Genomic DNA, 21912 nt, shown 5'->3' with positions numbered 1-21912 from the left:
TGATACCACACCAGTCACAGCTGAATACCGTCCATGATACCACACCAGTCACAGTGGTAAACATGGTAAAGTCACAGCTGAATACCGTCCATGATACCACACCAGTCAGTGGTTAAACATGGTAAAGTCACAGCTGAATACCGTCCATGATACCACACCAGTCACAGCTGAATACCGTCCATGATACCACACCAGTCACAGTGGGAAACATGGTAAAGTCACAGCTGAATACCGTCCATGAATACCACACCAGTCACAGCTGAATACCGTCCATGATACCACACCAGTCACAGCTGAATACCGTCCATGATACCACACCAGTCACAGCTGAATACCGTCCATGATACCACACCAGTCACAGTGGTAAACATGGTAAAGTCACAGCTGAATACCGTCCATGATACCACACCAGTCACAGTGGTTAAACATGGTAAAGTCACAGCTGAATACCGTCCCATGATACCACACCAGTCAGTGGTTAAACATGGTAAAGTCACAGCTGAATACCGTCCATGATACCACACCAGTCACAGTGGTTAAACATGGTAAAGTCACAGCTGAATACCGTCCATGATACCACACCAGTCACAGCTGAATACCGTCCATGATACCACACACCAGTCACAGTGGTTAAACATGGTAAAGTCACAGCTGAATACCGGTCCATGATACCACACCAGTCACAGTGGTTAAACATGGTAAAGTCACAGCTGAATACCGTCCATGATACCACACCAGTCACAGTGGTAAACATGGTAAAGTCACAGCTGAATACCGTCCATGATACCACACCAGTCACAGCTGAATACCGTCCATGATACCACACCAGTCACAGCTGAATACCGTCCATGATACCACACCAGTCACAGCTGAATACCGTCCATGATACCACACCAGTCACAGCTGAATACCGTCCATGATACCACACCAGTCACAGTGGTAAACATGGTAAAGTCACAGCTGAATACCGGTCCATGATACCACACCAGTCACAGTGGTAAACATGGTAAAGTCACAGCTGAATACCGTCCATGATACCACACCAGTCACAGCTGAATACCGTCCATGATACCACACCAGTCACAGCTGAATACCGTCCATGATACCACACCAGTCACAGCTGAATACCGTCCATGATACCACACCAGTCACAGCTGAATACCGTCCATGATACCACACCAGTCACAGCTGAATACCGTCCATGATACCACACCAGTCACAGCTGAATACCGTCCATGATACCACACCAGTCACAGCTGAATACCGTCCATGATACCACACCAGTCACAGCTGAATACCGTCCATGATACCACACCAGTCACAGCTGAATACCGTCCATGATACCACACCAGTCACAGCTGAATACCGTCCATGATACCACACCAGTCACAGTGGTTAAACATGGTATAGTCAAGAGTTGGTTCTGTATCGAACTGATGTCACCTGACCAGCTCCTCCAGTCGAGGGGATCTCAATGACACTTCTAGAACCCCCGGGGAGGACGACGTTCTAGAACCGTTCTGTGTTCCAAGTGTTCTAGATCAAAATGCCACTGGAATGTTCTTAGAGAAAAAAAAAAGAATGTCTCGAGTCAGGAGAGGTCAGGGCTGAACTGAAGTCTTGACCCCACCCCCCGCCCCGGTGAGGAGGTCATCCAATCTGTTGTCAGGACGGGGTTTTGCTAGGGCCTCAGAGGATGGTGCAGAAGACGCTGCCGTTGTTATGGCAACCGCTCTCGACGGTGGCGGTGATCCTGGTAGTCATGGAGATGGCAAAGTGGGAGGGGTGACAGGAGGAGGAGGAGGGGGAGCGATGAAGGACGGTCAGAGAGGGGGCGGGGAGGGTTCTCCAAAACCCAGGGAGGGGAAGAGGGACATGTCCTGGCAGGAGAGCAGAGAGGGAGGGGAGTGGTAGAGGGAGGGGGAGTGGGAGGATGGGGGGGGGAAGGAGGGGAGAGGAAACGGGATGAAGGAAGAGGAGAGGGAGGAGAAGGGATGAGGGGAGAAGAGAAGGGATGAGGGAGAGGGAGAAGGGATGAGGGAGAAGAGAAGGAATGAGGGGAGAGGAGAAGGGATGAGGAGAGGAGAAGGATGAGGGGAGAGGGAGAGGGGAGAAGAGAAGGGATGAGGGGAGGGAAAGAGAAGAATGAGGGGAGAAGGGATGAAGGGGAGAAGGAGAAGGGATGAGGGGAGAAGGATGAGGGAGGGAGAAGGGATGAGGGGAGAGGAGAAGGGATGAGGGAGAGGAAGGAGAAGAGAAGGGATGAGGGAGAAGGGATGAGGGAAGAGAAGGGATGAGGAGAGGAGAAGGGATGAGGGAAGAAGGGATGAGGGAGAGGAGAAGGGATGAGGGGAGAGGAGAAGGGATGAGGGAGAGGAGAAGGGATGAGGGGAGAAGAGAGAAGGAATGAGAGAGGAAGGGATGAGGGGAGAAGAGGGGATGAGGGAGAAGGAAGAGGAGAGGAGAAGGGATGAGGGGAGAGGAGAAGGGATGAGGAGAAGGGATGAGGGGAGAGGGGAAGGGAAGAGGGGAGAGGTAAAATGTATTAATCCATGAAATAGCTAGAAGGAAGTGACCATACTTGGTGAGTAGCATTGACAGTGGTTTGCTTAGCTACCTGTTGCTATGTTTCAGCACGCTGTTGTTGCGCAGCACGCTGCTGTCATTGCCATGGTGTATCGGGGGTTTGACGTTGCCGGGGTGACCTTGGAACACCAGGTTGTCGTGGACGACGGCCTTTGCCGGCCCCAGCACAGCGATGCCACACCCCTGCACCGGCTGGACTCGATTACGCAACACCTACACACACACACACAAAGTATTTATTTGATTCCCAGGGTGATGGTGATTTGGTGTGTGTGTGTGTGTGTCTGAGCCCAGCTCACCTTGACGTCGGCGCTGTCCGTCAACCGTATCCCGTAACCACGGTTACCCACCACGTCGTTTTCCACCACCTGTCCATCGCCCCGGAAACTAACGCCATGGCCGCCCGTTGTCATACACACCGTTGCCGCGAGAGTTCCACCCGACACTCCCTCTCCACGGTGACGCCACCACGACCGTTTCCATGGACGCGGTTAGCAACTAGTCGAGTCAGCTGACCACTCTGTAGCACGGCAACACCGGCGCCACGGTTACCGTTCACTAGGTTAGCAACGACATTCAGTGGTTCACTGCTCTTCACGTACAAACCAACCGCTAAGAGAAACAGAGACAGAGAGAGAAGAGAAGAGAGAGAGATTTGCTACATTCCATATCAGTGATTTAACAACAATGCTGTCATTGTTCTAGATCCTCTCCTCTTCTCTCTATACACCAAGTCACTGGGCTCCGTCATATCCTCACATGGTCTCTCCTATCATTGCTATGCGGATGACACTCAACTACTTTTCTCCTCCCCCCCTTATGACACCCAGGTGGCGACACGCATCTCTGCGTGCCTGGCAGACTCAGCTTGGCCCACCACCTCAAGCTCAACCTCGACAAGACAGAGCTGCTGCTCTTCCTCCCGAGGAAGGCCTGCCCGCTCAAAGGCCTCTCCATCACGGTTGACAACGCCACAGTGTCAGGCCACTCCCAGAGAACCTTGGCCTGACCCTGGACAACGCCCGGTGTTGTAGCTCTTCTCTGTTCTGGAACCCCAACGGTGGAACCAGCTGAGGTTCCTGCCCATCTTCCAAAGCACCTGAAACCCTACCTCTTCAAAGAGTATCTTAAATAATCCCCCTCCTCCTCCTAGCTCTACAGTGTCTCTCCTCCATTGTGGCTCTACAGTGCATTTCCTCCATTGTGGCTCTACAGTGTCCCTCCTCCATTGTGGCTCTACAGTGTATCTCCTCCATTGTGGCTCTACAGTGCATCTCCTCCATTGTGGTTCTACAGTGTCTCTCCTCCATTGTGGCTCTACAGTGTATCTCCTCCATTGTGGCTCTACAGTGTCTCTCCTCCATTGTGGCTCTACAGTGGCTTCCTCCATTGTGGCTCTACAGTGGTCTCTCCTCCATTGTGGCTCTACAGTGTCTCTCCTCCATTGTTGGCTCTCACAGTGTATCTCCTCCATTGTGGCTCTACATTGTCTAACATCCATTGTGGCTCTACAGTGTCTTACTGTGGGTGTGTTCGTATATTCACTCTGGAGTGTCAGTGGTGTGCTTCTGGCGTTCGCAGAATTACACAGCGTTTTGTCAGATAGCTAACTGGCTAGCTTGCTACGCTACTTCCAGACACCAACTGAGAGAACACCTCACTCTGACCATTGTACTCTCCCTAGCAGAGCTGGTTAGGCTGTTTTTCATGTTATCCAGAGCATTGGTGACTAACTGTGCTGCTGGCAACAATTTAATAATATTTTTTGCCAACGTTTACTGACACCGGCCATATTCAACCGGGTGTTGAGCGTTTGTAAATTCAGCAGTTTTTCTGCACTCTGTCACCGAGAGTGCTCTGAAATCGGAGTAGATTGCAGAGTGAATTATGCGAACGCACCCAGTGTCTCACCTCCATTGCGGCTCTAAGTTCTCCTCCATTGCGGCTCTACAGTGTCTACAGTCTCACCTCCATTGTGGCTCTACAGTGTCTAGCAATCTCACCTCCATTGTGGCTCTCCAGAGTGTCTCAGTCTCACCTCCATTGTGGCTCTAAGCAGTCTCTCCTCCATTGTGGCTCTGCAGTATCTAGCAATCTCACCTCCATTGTGGCTCTACAGTGTCTACAGTCTCACCTGGCCATTGGGCTCTAAGAGTGTCCCACAATCTCCACCTCCATTGTGGCTCTACAGTGTCTACAGTCTCACCTCCATTGTGGCTCTACCAGTCTCTCCTCCATTGTGGCTCTACAGTGTCTAAACACAATCTCCACCTCCATTGTGGCTCTACAGTGTCTACGTCTCTCCTCCATTGTGGCTCTACAGTGTCTACAGTCTCACCTCCATTGCGGCTCTACAGTGTCTACAGTCTCTCCTCCATTGCGGCTCTACAGTGTCTACAGTCTCTCCTCCATTGCGGCTCTACAGTGTCTAACGAGTCTCACCTCCATTTGCGGCTCTACAGTGTCTACAGTCTCTCACCTCCATTGCGGCTCTACAGTGTCTACAGTCTCCTCCCTCCATTGTGGCTCTACAGTCTCTCCTCCATTGTGGCTCTACAGTGTCTACAATCCACCTCCATTGTGGCTCTACAGTGTCTACAGTCTCACCTCCTTGTGGCTCTACGTGTCTAGCAAATCTCACCTCCCATTGTGGCTCTTACAGTGTCTACAAGGCAGTCTCACCTCCATTGTGGCCTTCTACAGTCTCTCCTCCATTGTGGCTCTACAGTGTCTACAATCTCACCTCCATTGGGCTCTACAGTGTCTACAGTCTCTCCTCCCATTGTGGCTCTACAGTGTCACAGTCTCACCTTCATTGCGGCTCTACAGCAAGTGTTCTACAGTCTCTCCTCCGCTTGCGGCTCTACAGTATCTACAGTCTCTCCCTCCATTGCGGCTCTACAGTAGTCCTGCCAGTCTCACCTCCATTGCATGGCTCTACAGTGTCTCACAGTCTCACCTCCATTAAAAGCGTCTCTACAGTGTCTACAGTCTCTCCTCCATTGTGGCTCTCAGTTTATGTCTCAACAGTCTCACCTCCATTGCGCTCTACAGTGTCCTACAGTCTCTCCTCCATTGCGGCTCTACAGTGTCTACAAGTCTCCTCATCGTGCTCTACAGTGTCTACAGTCTCACCTCCATTACTGGCTCTACAGTGTTCTACATCTCACCTCCATTGCGGCTCTACAGTGTCTACAGTCTCTCCTCCATTGCGGCTCTACAGTGTCTACAGTCTCTCACCCTCCCATTGCGGCTCTACAGTGTCTACAGTCTCTCCTCCATTGCGGCTCCTACAGTGTCTACAGTCTCACCTCCATTGCGGCTCTACAGTGTCTACAGTCTCTCACCCTCCATTGCGGCTCTACAGTCTCTCCCTCCATTACGGCTCTACAGTGTCAGTCTCACACTCCATTGCGGCTCTACAGTGTCTACAGTCTCTCCTCCATTGCGGCTCTACAGTCTCTCCTCCATTGCAAGGCTCTACAGTGTCTACAGTCTCACCTCCATTGCGGCTCTACAGTCTCTCCACTCCATTGCGGCTCTACAGTTCTCCGCAGTCTCACCTCCATTGCGGCTCTACAGTCTCACCTCCATTCGGCTCTACACGTGTCTACAGTCTCACCTCCATTGCGGTCCTACGTCTCTCCTCCATTGCGGCTCTACAGTGTCTACAGTCTCACCTCCATTGCGGCTCTCACAGTGTCTACAGTCTCACCTCCATTGCGCTCTACAGTGTCTATCCAAGCAGTCTCTCCTCCCTTGCGGCTCTACAGTCTCACCTCCATTCGGCTCTACATGTCTACAGTCTCACCTCCATTGCGGCTCTACAGTGTCTACAGTCTCACCTCCATTGCGCTCTACAGTGTCTACAGTCTCACCTCCATTGCGGCTCTACAGTGTTCTCAGTCTCACCTCCATTGCGGCTCTACAGTGTCTTCAGTCTCTCCTCCATTGCGGCTCTACAGTCTCTCCTCCATTGCGGCTCTACAGTGTCTACAGTCTCAGGCCTCCATTGTGGCTCTACAGTGTCTACAGTCTCACCTCCATTGCGGCTCTACAGTGTCTACAGTCTCACCTCCCGATCGCTCTACAGTGTCTACAGTCTCTCCCTCCATTGGGCTCTACAGGTCTCTCCTCCATTGCGGCTCTACAGGGTGTCTACAGTCTCACCTCCATTGCGGCTCTACAGTGTCTCAGATCTCACCTCCATTGCGCTCTGCAGTGTCTCAGTCTCACCTCCCCATTGCGGCTCTACAGTGTCTACAGTCTCCACCTCCATTGCTTGGCTCTACAAGTGTCTACAGTCTCACCTCCCATTGCGGCTCTACAGTGTCTACGTCTCTACCTCCCATTGCGGCTCTACAAGTGTCTACGTCTCACCTCCATTGCGGCTCTACAGTGTCTACAGTCTCACCTCCATTGCGGCTCTACAGTGTCTACAGTCTCACCTCCCATTGCGGCTCTACAGGTGTCTACAGTCTCACCTCCATTGAGGCTCTACAGTGTCTACAGTCTCTCCTCCATTGCGGCTCTACAGTGTCTACAGTCTCACCTCCATTGCGGCTCTACAGTGTTCTACAGTCTCACCTCCATTGCGGCTCTACAGTGTCTGACAGTCTCACCTCCATTGAGGCTCTACAGTGTCTACAGTCTCTCCTCCTCCATTGCGGCTCTACAGTGTCTACAGTCTCTCCTCCATTGCGCTCTACAGTGTCTACACTCTCACCTCCATTGTAGCTCTACAGTGTCTACAGTTCTCACCCCCCTCCATTGCGGCTCTACAGTGTCTACAGCTCTCTCACCTCCATTGCGGCTCCACAGTGTCTACAGTCTCTCCTCCATTGTGGCTCTACAGTGTCTACAGTCTCTCTCTCCATTGCGGCTCTACAGTGTCTACAGTCTCACCTCCATTGCGGCTCTACAGTATCTACAGTCCACCTCCATTGCGGCTCTACAGTGTCTAGCAGTCTCACCTCCATTGCGGCTCTACAGTGTCTCAGTCTCCACCTCCATTGCGGCTCTACAGTCTCACCTCCATTGCGGCTCTACGTGTCTACAGTCTCACCTCCATTGCGGCTCTACAGTGTCTACAGTCTCTCCTCCATTGTGGCTCTACAGTTTCTACAGTCTCTCCTCCATTGCGGCTCTACAGTGTCTACAGTCTCACTCCATTGCGCTCTACAGTGTCTACAGTCTCACCTCCATTACGGCTCTACAGTGTCTACAGTCTCACCTCCTTGCGGCTCTACAGTGTCTACAGTCTCACCTCCATTGCGGCTCTCACAGTGTCTACAGTCTCACCTCCATTGCGGCTCTACAGTGTCTACAGTCTCACCTCCATTGCGGCTCTACAGTGTCTACAGTCTCACACTCCATTGCGGCTCTAGTGTCTACAGTCTCCACCTCCATTGAGGCTCTACAGTGTCTACGGTCTCTCCTCCATTGCGGCTCTACAGTGTCTACAGTCTCCCACCTCCATTGCGGCTCTACAGTGTCTCACAGTCTCACCTCCATTGCGGCTCTACAGTGTCTCAGGTCTCCACCTCCATTGAGGCTCTACAGTATCACAGTCTCTCCTCCATTGCGGCTCTACAGTGTCTACAGTCTCTCCTCCATTGCGGCTCTACAGTGTCTACAGTCTCACCTCCATTGCTATGGTCACAGTGTCTACAGTCTCACCTCCATTACCCTCTACAGTGTCTACAGTCTCACCCTCCATTGCGCTCTACAGTGTCTACAGTCTCTCCTCCATTGTGGCTCTACAGTGTCCACAGTCTCTCCTCCATTGCGGCTCTACAGTGTCCAGTCTCACCTCCATTGCGGCTCTACAGTGTCTACAGTCTCACCTCCATTGCGGCTCTACAGTGTCTACAGTCTCACCTCCATTGCGGCTCTACAGTGTCTACAGTCTCACCTCCATTGCGGCTCTGTCTCACCTCCATTCGGCTCTACAGTGTCTACAGTCTCACCTCCATTGCGGCTCTACAGTGTCTACAGTCTCTCCTCCATTGCGGCTCTACAGTGTCTACAGTCTCTCCTCCATTGCGGCTCTACAGTGTCTACAGTCTCACCTCCATTGTGGCTCTACAGTGTCTACAGTCTCACCTCCATTGCGGCTCTACAGTGTCTACAGTCTCACCTCCATTGCGGCTCTACAGTGTCTACAGTCTCACCTCCATTGCGGCTCTACAGTGTCTACAGTCTCACCTCCATTGCGGCTAATGCAGTTCCCTCCACCAGAGCCGTGCTGATGGAGCTCCGGGCGGGAGGCGTTCGTCCTCGCTGTCAAGGTCACCTTCCCACGCCAGCAGCTCTCCTTCCTCATGGAAGTTCTCCTGTCCTCCTCCTCTTCCTCCACCCTCCTGCCCCACTTCCTGGTCCCGTCCCCATCAGGGTCCTTCCGGCAGAACACGGCCAGCCCGTACATGCGGTTATGGGTAATGTAGTTTCCCAACAGCTGAGGGAGGCTGGAGGACATCACCCACACACCACAGCCCTTGTTGCCTAGGGAGATGAAGAGATGAGGAGAGAGAGGACAGAAGTGACGTCAGCGAACAGGAAGTGTGTGTGTGTGTGTTACTCACTGTAGATGTGGTTCCCCTTCTATGAGCCCCCGGCCTCTCTCCCCCACCACACACCCCGTCAGAGTAGCCATTACAGATGTAGTTGTTCCTGAGGACCGGGTCGCCTCCCCGCCTGATGTCTGCACCCCCCACTGGTTCTCCCCTGATCACATTCTCTGGAGGGAAGGAGGAGGGAGAGGGAGGGGGAGGGAGGAGGAGGGAGAGGATGGCATTAAAGTGCATGCGTTTACATAATGGTCACTAATAATACATTTCATTCATAAAGTACTTTTTCCATTTTCAGTAAAGATGCTGTCGCAGGTTGTGTGTGTTAGTAAGTACCGACTATCACCCCTCTGCCGTTCTCATTCACAGCTATCCCTGCTGCCTGACCCTGGAAGATATGGTTACCACTGGAGGACGGGAGAGGGAGGGGAGAGGGAGGGGAGGGAGGGAGAGAGGGGGAGAGGGGGAGGGGGAGAGGGAGAGGGGGAGGGAGAGGAGGGGGGGGGAGGGGACAGGGGAGGAGGGAGAGGGGTGGTGGAGGGGGGAGGTGGTGGAGGGGGTGGTGGGGGGGGAAGAGGTGGGGGAGGAAGGAGAGAGAGAGAGAGATATCATATAAATGTATAATATCTAGATATAGTGTTAAATGTCTCCAGACAGAACACTGCCATCATCATGTTGAAGTGGAAAAACCACAACACTTCAGACTGTCTCAAATGTCTTCCTAGTACCACTGAGCCCTGGTCAAAAGACCCCTCCTACCTGACTACAGGGTTCCTGTTGAACAGGATGTAGACTCCTCCCCTCCCACCTGACTACAGGGTTCCTGTTGAACAGGATGTAGACTCCTCCCCCTCCTACCTGACTACAGGGTTCCTGTTGAACAGGATGTGACTCCTCCCCTCCTACCTGACTACAGGGTTCCTGTTGAACAGGATGTAGACTCCTCCCCCTCCCACCTGACTACAGGGTTCCTGTTGAACAGGATGTAGACTCCTCCCCTCCTACCTGACTACAGGGTTCCTGTTGAACAGGATGTAGACTCCTCCCCCTCCCACCTGACTACAGGTTCCTGTTGAACAGGATGTAGACTCCTCCCCCTCCTACCTGACTACAGGGTTCCCGTTGAACAGGATGTAGACTCCCTCCCCTCCTACCTGACTGGCAGGGTTCCTGTTGAACAGGATGTAGACTCCCCTCCCTCCTACCTGACTGCAGGGTTCCTGTTGAACTGGATGCAGACTCCTCCCCCTCCTACCTGACTACAGGGTTCCTATTGAACAGGATGTAGACTCCTCCCCTTCCTACCTGACTACAGGGTTCCTGTTGAACAGGATGTAGACTCCCCCCTCCTACCTGACTACAGGGTTCCCGTTGAACAGGATGTAGACTCCCCCCCTCCTACCTGACTACAGGGTTCCCGTTGAACAGGATGTAGACTCCCCCCTCCTACCTGACTACAGGGTTCCTGTTGAACAGGATGTAGACTCCTCCCCCTCCTACCCCTGACTACAGGGTTCCTGTTGAACAGGATGTAGACTCCCCCTCCCTACCTGACAACAGGGTTCCCGTTGAACAGGATGTAGACTCCCCCCCCTCCTACCTGACAACAGGGTTCCCGTTGAACAGGATGTAGACTCCTCCCCCTCCTACCTGACTACAGGGTTCCCGTTGAACAGGATGTAGACTCCCGCCTCCTTGTTGTTATAGATCTGGTTGCTACGGATGGAACCCCTCCCGTTGCCAAGGACCACGATGCCGGAACGCAAACCGCTGTGTATTCTGTTACACTGAGTGTATGAGCGAGAGAGAGAAAGTTTGATCAGTTGTTATTTTAGATCACCATGTCCTGTAACTTCTACCAGATGAAAGACATATGATTTGACACCCATTTGACAAGCTGCTGTGTACTAGAGAGGAAACAGATATAATGACCATCAGGGATGTGGGAAACCCACAGGATAGATATATAGACATCAGGATGTGAACCCACAGGATAGATATATAGACCATCAGGGATGTGAAACCCACAGGATAGATATATAGACATCAGGGATGTGAAACCCACAGGATAGATATATAGACCATCAGGGATGTGAAACCCACAGGATAGATATATAGACATCAGGGATGTGAAACCCACAGGATAGATATATAGACCATCAGGGATGTGAAACCCACAGGATAGATATAGACATCAGGGATGTGAAACCCACAGGATAGATATATAGACCATCAGGGATGTGAAACCCACAGGATAGATATATAGACCATCAGGGATGTGAAACCCACAGGATAGATATATGACATCAGGAATGTGAAACCCACCAGGATAGATATATAGACATCAGGGATGTGAAACCCACAGGATAGATATAGACCATCAGGGATGTTAAACCCACAGGATAGGGATATATAGACATCAGGGATGTGAAACCCACAGGATAGATATATAGACATCAGGGATGTGAAACCCACAGAATAGATATATAGACCATCAGGATGTGAAACCCACAGGATAGATATATAGACATCAGGGATGTGGGAAACCCACAGATAGATATATAGACATCAGGGATGTGAAACCCACAGGATAGATATATAGACCATCAGGGATGTGAAACCCACAGGATAGATATATAGACATCAGGGATGTGAAAACCACAGGATATATATATATAGACCATCAGGGATGTGAAACCCACAGGATAGATATATAGACATCAGGGATGTGAAACCCACAGGATAGATATATAGACATCAGAGATGAGAAACCCACAGGATAGATATATAGCCATCAGGGATGTAAAACCCACAGGATAGATATATAGACATCAGGGATGTGAAACCCACAGAATATGATATATAGACCATCAGGGATGTGAAACCCACAGGATAGATATATAGACATCAGGGATGGAAACCACAGGATAGATATATAGAAGCGTCCAGGGATGTCACCACAATAATATATAGACCATCAGGGATTAACCCCTTTCATCAGGGATGTTACCCATATATTAGACCATCAGATGTGAAACCCACATAATATATAACCATCGGGATCTTAAACCCACATATATATAACCATCAGGGATGTACCCACAGATAATATATAACCATCAGGGATTAAACCCACAGATATATATAAAATTTCCATCAGGGATGTGAACCCAATAATATTAACCATCAGGGATGCTTAAACCCACAGGATGATATATGGACCATCAGGGATGTGAAACCCACAGGATAATATATAGACCATCAGGGATGTAGAAACCCACAGGATCAATTTTTCCATCAGGGATGTGAAACCCACGGATGATATATAGCTCATCAGGGATGTAACCCAGACTTAATATATACCATAGATTAACCCACGATAATATACCATCAGGGATGTACCCCTACCATCAGGATGTAAACCACGATAATTATAACATCAGGATGCTGAAACCCACAGGATAGATATATAGACATCAGGGATGTAAAACCCACAGGATAGATATAATAACCATCAGGATGATGAAACCCACATATTTCCATCGGATGTGAACCCCATAAGCCATCAGGGATATGACACCCACGTATATTAACCATCAGGGATGAGACCCACAATAATACATACCTCAGGGATGTGAAACCCACAGGATAATATATAATACCATCAGGGATGTAAACCCACAGGATAATATGTACAGACCACCAGGGGATGTAGAACCCACAGGATAGATATATAGACCATCAGGGATGTAAAACCCCATAATATTAGACCATCAGGGATATAGAAACCCACAGGATAATATATAGACATCAGGGATGTGACAACCACAGGATAGATATACTTATCAGACCATCAGGGATATGAAACCCACAGATATATATAGGAACATGTCAGGGATGTAAACCCACAGGATAGATATATAGACCCTTCAGGGATGCTGAACCCACAGGATAATATTAGACCATCAGGGATAGAGCAACCCACAGGATAGATATATAGACATCAGGGATGAGAAACCCCAATAATATATAACCAGTCAGGGATGTCAAACCCACGATATATTAACCATCGGGATTAAACCCGGATAGATATATAGACATCAGGGGATGTGGAAACCCACAGGATAGATATATGGCATCAGGGATGTAAGACCCACAGGATAGATATATAGAGCCATCAGGGGATGTAAACCCACAGGATAATATATAGACAGTCAGGGATTAAACCCACAGATAGATATATAACCATCAGGATTAAACCCACATATATATAACATCAGGATGTGAACCCACAGATAATAGAATGACCATCAGGGATGTGAAACCCACAGGATAGATATAAGTGACCTCAGGGATGCTGAATCCACAGGATAGATATATAGACATCAGGGATGTAAACACACAGACATATTAGACATCAGGGATGTCAAACCCAGGATATATACTAACATATTAATTACCATCAGGGATGTGAAACCCCCAGGATAGATATATAGACCTCCGGGATGTAAAACCCACGGGATAGATATATAGACCATCAGGGATGTGAAACCCACATAATAATATATAGACATCAGGGATGTGAAACCCACAGGATCAGATATATAGACCATCAGGGATACGAAACCCACATAATATATAACCATCAGGATGCTGACATATATTACATCATGTGAAACCCACGGGATAGATATATAACCATCAGGGATGTGAAACCCACAGGATAATATATAACATCAGGGATGTAACCCGATATATTGACCATCAGGGATGTGAAACCCACAGGATAATAGATATATAGAAGCATCAGGGATGTGTGAAACCCACAGGATAGATATATAACATCGGATCAGATCCCCGATAGATATATAGAGCATCAGGGATGTCGAAACCCACAGGATAGATATATAGACATCAAGGGATGCTTAAACCCACAGAATAGATATTACATCGGATGTGAGGCCCACAGATAATATATAACATCAGGGATGTGAACCCACAATATATATATAACTCATCGGGATGTGAAACCCAGGATAGATATATAGACATCAGGGATGTGAGACCCACAGATAATATATAACCATCAGGGATGTGAAACCCACAGGATAATATATAACCATCAGGGATGAGAAACCCACGGATAATATATAACCATCAGGGATGTAAAACCCACCAGGATAGATATATAGAGCCATCAGGAATGAGAAACCCACAGGATAGATATATAGACCATCAGGGATGTAAACCCCACATATGACATCAGGGATGTGAAACCCACAGATATATATATAGAGCCATCAGGGATGTGAAACCCACAGGATAGATATACAGTGAGCTCCATAATTCACTGGGACAGTGACCATTATTTTTGTTATTTTGGTTCTGTACACTACACTTTGAGTTTGAGATACAATACATAGGGTAAAGTGCAATTCGCTTTAATTTGAGGGTATTTTCATACATATCGATTTTACGTTATAGAAGCTTTTGTACATGGTCCCCCATTTTCGGGCATCAAAAAATCATTGACAGTTTAACATAATTAGAATAAAGTAATCATTGTTAATATTTGGTCGCATATCCTTTGCATGCAATGACTGCTTGAAGTCTGCATTGTCATCCCATCACCACCTTATCTTCCTGGTATCTCTGCCACCTATCTGCAGCCATCTTCAGTTCGTTGTTTGGGGGGACTTATTGCCTTAAGTCTCCTCTTCAGCATGTAAAATGCATGTTCCAATTGGATTCGATCTGTGATTGTCGCCAGTCAGTTTTCCACTTTTTTGGCCATACAAAAACCCCTTTGTTCTCTAGCAGTATGTTTGGGTCATTGTCTTGTTGCGTGATTAGGGTGCCTCCAATGGTTTGGAGGCATTTGGTTTTATCTGAGCAGATAAAATATTTCTGTAGACTTCCAGAATTCATTGTTTCTACTTCTGTCTGCAGTCCATCATCGATGAAGACAAGTGAGCCTGTTCCACTGGCAGCCATACGGGCCCAAGCCATAACACCCCCTCCACCATGTTTCATGGATGAGGTGGTATGCTTTGGATCATAGGCATTTCTTTTTTTTTCTCCACACTTTTGTCTTTCCCATCACTCTGGTACATTTAATCTTTATCTCATCTCTCTCCACAATATTTTTTTCCCAGAACTTGGGGTTCTTTTAGGTGCTTTTTGAGCAAACTGTAATCTTGCCTTTCTGTTCTTCAGGCTTATCAGTGGTTTGCATCTTGTAGTGTACCCTTTGTAGTCCTGCTGGTGTAGTCTTCTGCTATGTAACTTTACACATCTACACCTGCATCCAGGGGAGTGTTTTTGATCTGTTGGGCTGTTATCAGGGTTTTTTCTTCACCTAGAGAGTATTCTCCGTCATCCACTACAGTGGTCTTCCTCTGTCTACCGGGTCTTTTGACATAATAGAGTTCATGGTTGTTTTTTTTCTTGTTAATGATTAACCAAACTGTTGACTTGGGCATGGCCAGGTTTTTTTTGCAATGTTCCTTGATTGATTGATTTTCATTTCTGAGCCTTATGACGCCAACTTCATTTGCATCACACTGCTGTCTTCCTCATGTTTCACACCCCAATACACCTCCAAAGGCAATACAGCGTCTAAATCATTACTATTCATCAACAGCTCTCCTGCATTCACTGGCGTCACAAATAAACACCTCCTACCACATCTTATACAATATTTAATACACTTAAAATGGGGCACCATGTGCAAGGTGCTATCATTTCTAAACAATTCATCCATATATATAAAATCCCTCAAATAAAGCTGACAGTCTGCACTTCACCCTCATTTATCCTTTCAAACTCAAAGTGCTAGAGTACAAACCAAAATAACAAAACAATGTCACTTCAATAATTATGGAGCTCACTGTATAGACATCCAGGGATGCCAAACCCACAGATGATATATAACCATCAGGATGTGAAACCCACATAATATTAGACCATCAGGGATGTGAAACCCACAGGATAGATATATAGACATCAGGATGAGAAACCCCTATATTACCATCAGGGATGTAAACCCACAGATAATATTAGACCATCAGGGATGTCAGGCCCCATAATATATAACATCAGGATACCCACATATATATAACATCAGGGAATTCAACCCACATATATTAACCATCAGGGATGTGAAACCCACAGGATAGATATATAACCATCAGGGATCTAAACCCACGATAATATATAACATCAGGATGAAAACCCACAGGATAAATATATAGACCATCAGGGATATGAAACCCACAGGATAGATATCTAGCCATCAGGGATGTGAAACCCACAGGATAAATATATAGACCATCAGGGATATCAAACCCACGTTTTAGTCCATCAGGGATGTGAAACCCACAGGATAGATTCTAACCATCAGGGATGTACCGGTACCATCAGGATAACCACGATATATAACTAACCATCAATTGAACCCACAGGATAATATACTAACCATCAGGATGTCAAACCATTATTACATCGGATGTGAAACCCCCGGATAGATATATAACCATCAGGGATGTAACCCCGGAGATCTGAGCATCAGGGATGTAAAACCCCCAGGATAGATATATAACATCGGGATGTGAAGACCCTATACAGGATAATATATAACCATCAGGGATGTTACCCACAGGATAGATATATAGACATCAGGGATATAAACCCACAGGATCAATATATAACCATCGGGATGTAAAACCCACAATAGATATACAAACCATCAGGGATAAGAAACCCACAGGATATATATTAACCATCAGGATGTGAAACCCACCCAGGATAGATATATAACCATCAGATAAACCCACATAATATTAACCATCGGGATTAAAAACCCACGGATAATATATAACCATCGGATTAAGCCCACCAATAGAGCATAGACCATCAGGGATAAAACCCACAGGATAGATATCTAGACCATCAGGGATTAACCACAGATATATACCATCAGGGATGTGAAACCCACGGATAGATATTACTTCAGGATTACCCCATTTGAGCCATCAGGGATGTAAACCCACAGATATATATAGACTATCAGGGATGTAAACCCACGGATGATATATAACCATCAGGGATGTAAACCCACATATATTAACCATCAGGGATGTAAACCCACATAATATATAACATCGATGTAAACCCACATAATATATAAACCATCAGGGATGTAAACCCACGATGATATATAACCATGTCAGGGATGTAACCACTGACCATCAGGGATATGAAACCCACAGGATAGATATATAACATCAGGATGTAAACCCGATAGATATATAGACATCAGAGATGTAAACCCACAGATAATATTAACATCCAGGGATGAAAACCCACAGATAGATACTATAGACCATCAGGGATGTGAAACCCACAGGATAGATATATAGACATCGGGATGTGAAACCCACGATAATATTACCATCAGGGATGTAAACCCACTGAGCGTTGCAATAAATAAATATGCTACCAGATGATGGGGTCCGCCCCCTTGCGGGATATCCCTCCCTTGTGGATGTTGTTGTCAGCGATCAGACCCGGCCACAGGCGCAGGGCAACCCCTTTCGGCACTCCTTCACTCTTCCTCACCAAATCATCTTACACATCGTTAACAGGCAGACTATATCCCCACTCAACCCACCCATCATCACCACCACCATCATCGCAACCCTGTCTAGTTACCGTGGTGTTCTGGACCAGTGCTCCACATGTCCCAGCCCCCGGAACACGTTTCCTTCCAACCGGCGTTTCCGTAGTTACACACACGTGCACACCCCCTTCCCTTCCCCGAACAGCGCGCCTCGGCCCGCAACCCTGCACTGTCTCACCAGCAGCTTGGAGGCTCCGGAGTCGCGTTGCCGCTCCTCGGTCAGGGTTCGGATCTCCAGGGTCAGCGGGATCGAGGGGGGGGGGTGGCTGTCGGTCCTGGTTGGGTCTGAGGGAGATGAGGGCTGTGGTGACTGTGAGCCAGTCTGTAGTTTAGACTGTTGTTGCCTTGTCCTAACCTTGCTCTCCTCTTTCCTCCTCCTCCTCCTCCCTCAAATCTAGAGCGCCTGTCGCCCCAGCCATCCTCAATCACCGTATCCTGACCCTCTCCTTCCTCCCCCTCCTCCTCCTCTCCCCTCCTCCTCTCCGTTTCTCCTTTCCTCCAGTCCTCCCGTGCGAAACCCCTCTGTGTGAAGCTCCAGAATGCCCGCCCAGGGTGTCTCCAGCTAGGCTACCACTCTCAGGGAGGCCCAGGATGTGGGTTCGGGCCAGAGCGGCCCAGATGTTTACACAGGCCCAGTTCCCTCTTTGGAGCCCCTCAACACATCACGGGACCGCAATCACTTCCTGAGAAATCACATTCCTATTGGCTGAGGCCACGCCCAGGAAGTGAGTGGAGCTTCCCTGAGAGTATGAGCTGAGCGGGTGCAGATTCCTGGCCACTCACCTGCAGCTGGGCTCCCTCGATTACAGTTTCCAACTGGACATGACCTAGCGGTCTGGGGGAGATGATGGGAGGGAGAGAGGAGAGAGAGAACACGCCCGAGACAGAGAGGAATAACAGAACGAGAAATGAGACAGAGAGACAGAGACAGAGAGAGAGAGAATGAGACAGAGGGGGGGGGATCAAATGTAAACTTCCAAGCTCTTTATTAACAATACCACTATAGAGCCTCTAAAGGTACAAAAACCAGTTAAAGGCTTAAAACCCGCAGGAACTGACTGACTACACATCAGCCCAGCCAGTCAGTCAGCCATCCAGTTAGTCAACCAGCCAGCCAGCCAGCCAGCCAGCCAGCCAGCCAGCCAGCCGTCAGCCGGCCAGTTAGTCAGTCAGCCCCAATCGGTTCCAGCTAGCCAGTTAGTCAGTCAGCCAGTTAGTCGGTCAGCCAGCCAGTTGGTCGGTCAGGCCAGTCGCCGTCATCGCTTCCGACTCCCCAGGTCAGCTATCAAACACCACCCCACGTCAGCCACCACCCCGCCCCCGTCAGCCAGCCACACCCCAGCCGTTCAGCTAGCCAGACACCCCAGCGGATCCAGCCCGCCACCCCCATTTGGCCGGTCAGCCAGCCAGGGCACCCCACCGGTCAGCCAGCCAGTCTTAAAGCACTGTCACAACTTCTGTTGTAAAAAAAAAGGGTTTTTCATAAATAAATGTCATCTGATTTGATGTACCTTGTATACAACGGTGGAGAGCATGCAGGCACTTGAAGACGGTTCAATCTAACACTGCTGGTCCAACTGACCAGAGACCTCCCCCACCTCCCCCTATCCCCTCCACCTCCACAGGCACCTGGCAGGAGTCAAGAGATTCAATATTTTCATTTATCAAAAAAGTTGCAGCTCTTTATTACATTACAATACTTGATACCCCAACAGATATCAAACACATCGTTTCCAGCTCCAATTAATTTAACAATCTACATTCAAACAATAATAAAAATATATAATTCATTTAATTTAAAATTGATCACCCATAATCCCCAGCAACCCTTTAACTAAACTTGTTAATACATATACCCTAGCCGTAGTAGAAATGATATGATGGTTTTCATAGTGTATATTCCTATGGTATCGTTATCTAAAATGTGGGTTTGAGTCAGGAATCTACATTCCATTACGTCAAGGTAGATTAGTGATGTTTAGGATAGCATAGTGATGGGCAGGTTAGTGACTTTGGGAGTAATGAGTAATGAACATCAAAGACGGGAGGGCGCCCACGGAGGGTTACCAGATGTATGCCAGGAGAGAGGGTTAATAGGGTATATTATTTTCTTTGTTCGATCAGTTCAACTGACCAGGCAAAATCCCCGTCCCGTTAGTTAGATGAACCAGCGAGCTCATTATCCAATAAATACTCTTGGTATAAAATCTCCACAGAATGTCTTAAGTAAATTCTTGCATCTTGAACTTCCTCAGTTCATCCAGAGCCCTTCATCCCTGCCCTGCCACACAGCCCATCGTACCACCCAACTACCTCATCCCTATATTATTATTTATTTTGCTCATTCACCCCAGTATCTCTATTTGCACATCATCTCTTGCATCTATCATTCCAGTGTTAATCTATTGTAATTATTCTCACTATCCTATATTATTGCCTTACCTCCAATACATTTCACACCTTATATATTTTTCTGTTTATTTTTACTTTATGTTTTTAACCCCATATGTAACTCTGTGTTGTTTTTATCGCACTACTTTGCTTTATCTTGGCCAGGTCGCAGTTGTAATTGTTCTCAACTACTTACCTGGTCCAAATAAGGTAAATAAAAAAAAAATACCAAACTCATCATTAACAAAGAAACAATCATCCTCACCTTCGGCAGCAGCTCCGCCTGCTCCTCACTTGCACCCACCCGTTACGCGCCCCGCTTCCACCCACCCCACCCTCTCAAGCGTCTCGCTCCCGCCCAGGCCCCACCTGCCACCCTCCTCTCCTTCCTCCCGTCGGCCCAGGTGCAGGCAGGCGGAGGTCTGGAGCTCAGGAGTGGCGTGGGTACGACCAGGTACGACTGGCGAGGGCATGATGCCTCGGGCTTCTCTCCAGGATGACGGCTCCCAGGTGGGGCCGGCTGATACATATTGGGCAGACAGACAGGCAGGCGGACAGACAGACAGACAGACAGGCAGACAGACAGACAGGCAGGCAGACAACACTCGGGTTAGAGTATGTGCCGGGACCTTATAGTTTTCAGGGTTCTTCCAATTCCCGGTCCTGGAGCCAAACACCTCTACTTTTTCCATCCTCTCTCTCCTTCTAATCAGGGGGCCTAATTCAACCTGGACACACCAGGTAGTGCAATTAACTACCATAAAATAAACAAAGTGTTTCGGGCCCTCCTTAACCCTGTTATATTAATAAAACTCCATCTCCCTACTTTCCTGGGCCAGTTGGGTTAGGGACCTTTCGGGCATGCCCAGGCAAGAGCTATCTCCGGTGTTATCCAGGAGATCCCAGCTCTCTCCAGGCCCTGCACCCAGGCTGCAGCGGCCCAGCCCTCGGTAGTAGAGCCAGACACCGCCCGCCCGCCCCCCACTCCACTGGGAGCTGACACCCCCGCCACTGCTGCTGCTCTTCCCTGCTGCCCAATGACTTGTAGCTCTGGAGAGAGGAGGTAGGCGCCTGGGGACAGACAGACAGACAGACACAGACTAGGTTAGTTTAGATACGGCAGACAGACAGACAACACACACACAGACATACTAGGTTATTTAACTAACCTATACAGGCAGACAGACAGACAGGCGACAGACTAGGATAGTTTAACTAGACCTATACAGACAGACAGACGACAAGGTGAGTTTAAATACCCAGGCAGACAGACAGACAGACTAAATTAGTTTAACTAACTTAGACCTAACGTCATTTGTGATGGGTTCTTCCACAGCCTATATCATGAATGATGAGAGGTCCTGTATTGACTCACCTCTAAGACGAGGCTCTCTGCTCATTTCTCTCCTGAGCAATACTGGTCGTCGGGTCAGGTACATTGTGGAACAAGCTACGTCTTAACTAAAGGCCGGTGATGAGGATGAAGTTACATAGGACTGTCTTCCTGTCACTCCGCGTCTGTCATCGTCAAGGGAATTCGGACCAACTACCAACAGAGCGTCGGGATGGCTGTATTATTACATTGTAGGCGCAACTTTGTTTCAACCAATTAATTCTAAAACATTCATTACTGCTGGCTATATTGTAGAATATCGGCACCATTTACTTCTCCCATCTACGTTTTGT

At 48.4% G+C, this 21912-nt stretch overlaps 1 protein-coding gene across 1 annotated transcript; it reads right to left on the bottom strand.

Annotated features, from left to right (window-relative positions):
• Positions 1-1011: 1011 nt before the first annotated feature.
• On the bottom strand, positions 1012-21297 carry LOC123486366 (F-box only protein 10; the record flags this gene model as incomplete). The annotated part of the gene is given in 20 exon segments (XM_045217683.1): positions 1012-1806; positions 1808-1880; positions 2636-2799; positions 2886-2990; positions 2992-3015; positions 3017-3198; positions 8794-8817; positions 8858-8932; positions 8935-9090; positions 9171-9186; positions 9188-9220; positions 9222-9325; positions 9492-9562; positions 10806-10964; positions 17656-17765; positions 18014-18120; positions 20596-20617; positions 20619-20675; positions 20677-20746; positions 21079-21297. Coding segments are annotated over 20 exon segments (1888 nt in total), but the record flags the coding sequence as incomplete, so codon positions are not given.
• Between the last annotated feature and the right edge of the window lie 615 nt (positions 21298-21912).

This window comes from Coregonus clupeaformis, unplaced genomic scaffold (assembly GCF_020615455.1).
Source record: "Coregonus clupeaformis isolate EN_2021a unplaced genomic scaffold, ASM2061545v1 scaf1176, whole genome shotgun sequence".
Taxonomy (NCBI): Eukaryota; Metazoa; Chordata; class Actinopteri; order Salmoniformes; family Salmonidae; genus Coregonus; species Coregonus clupeaformis.
Note: the sequence above shows the minus strand (reverse complement) of the source record. Positions and strands in the feature narration are given on the sequence as shown.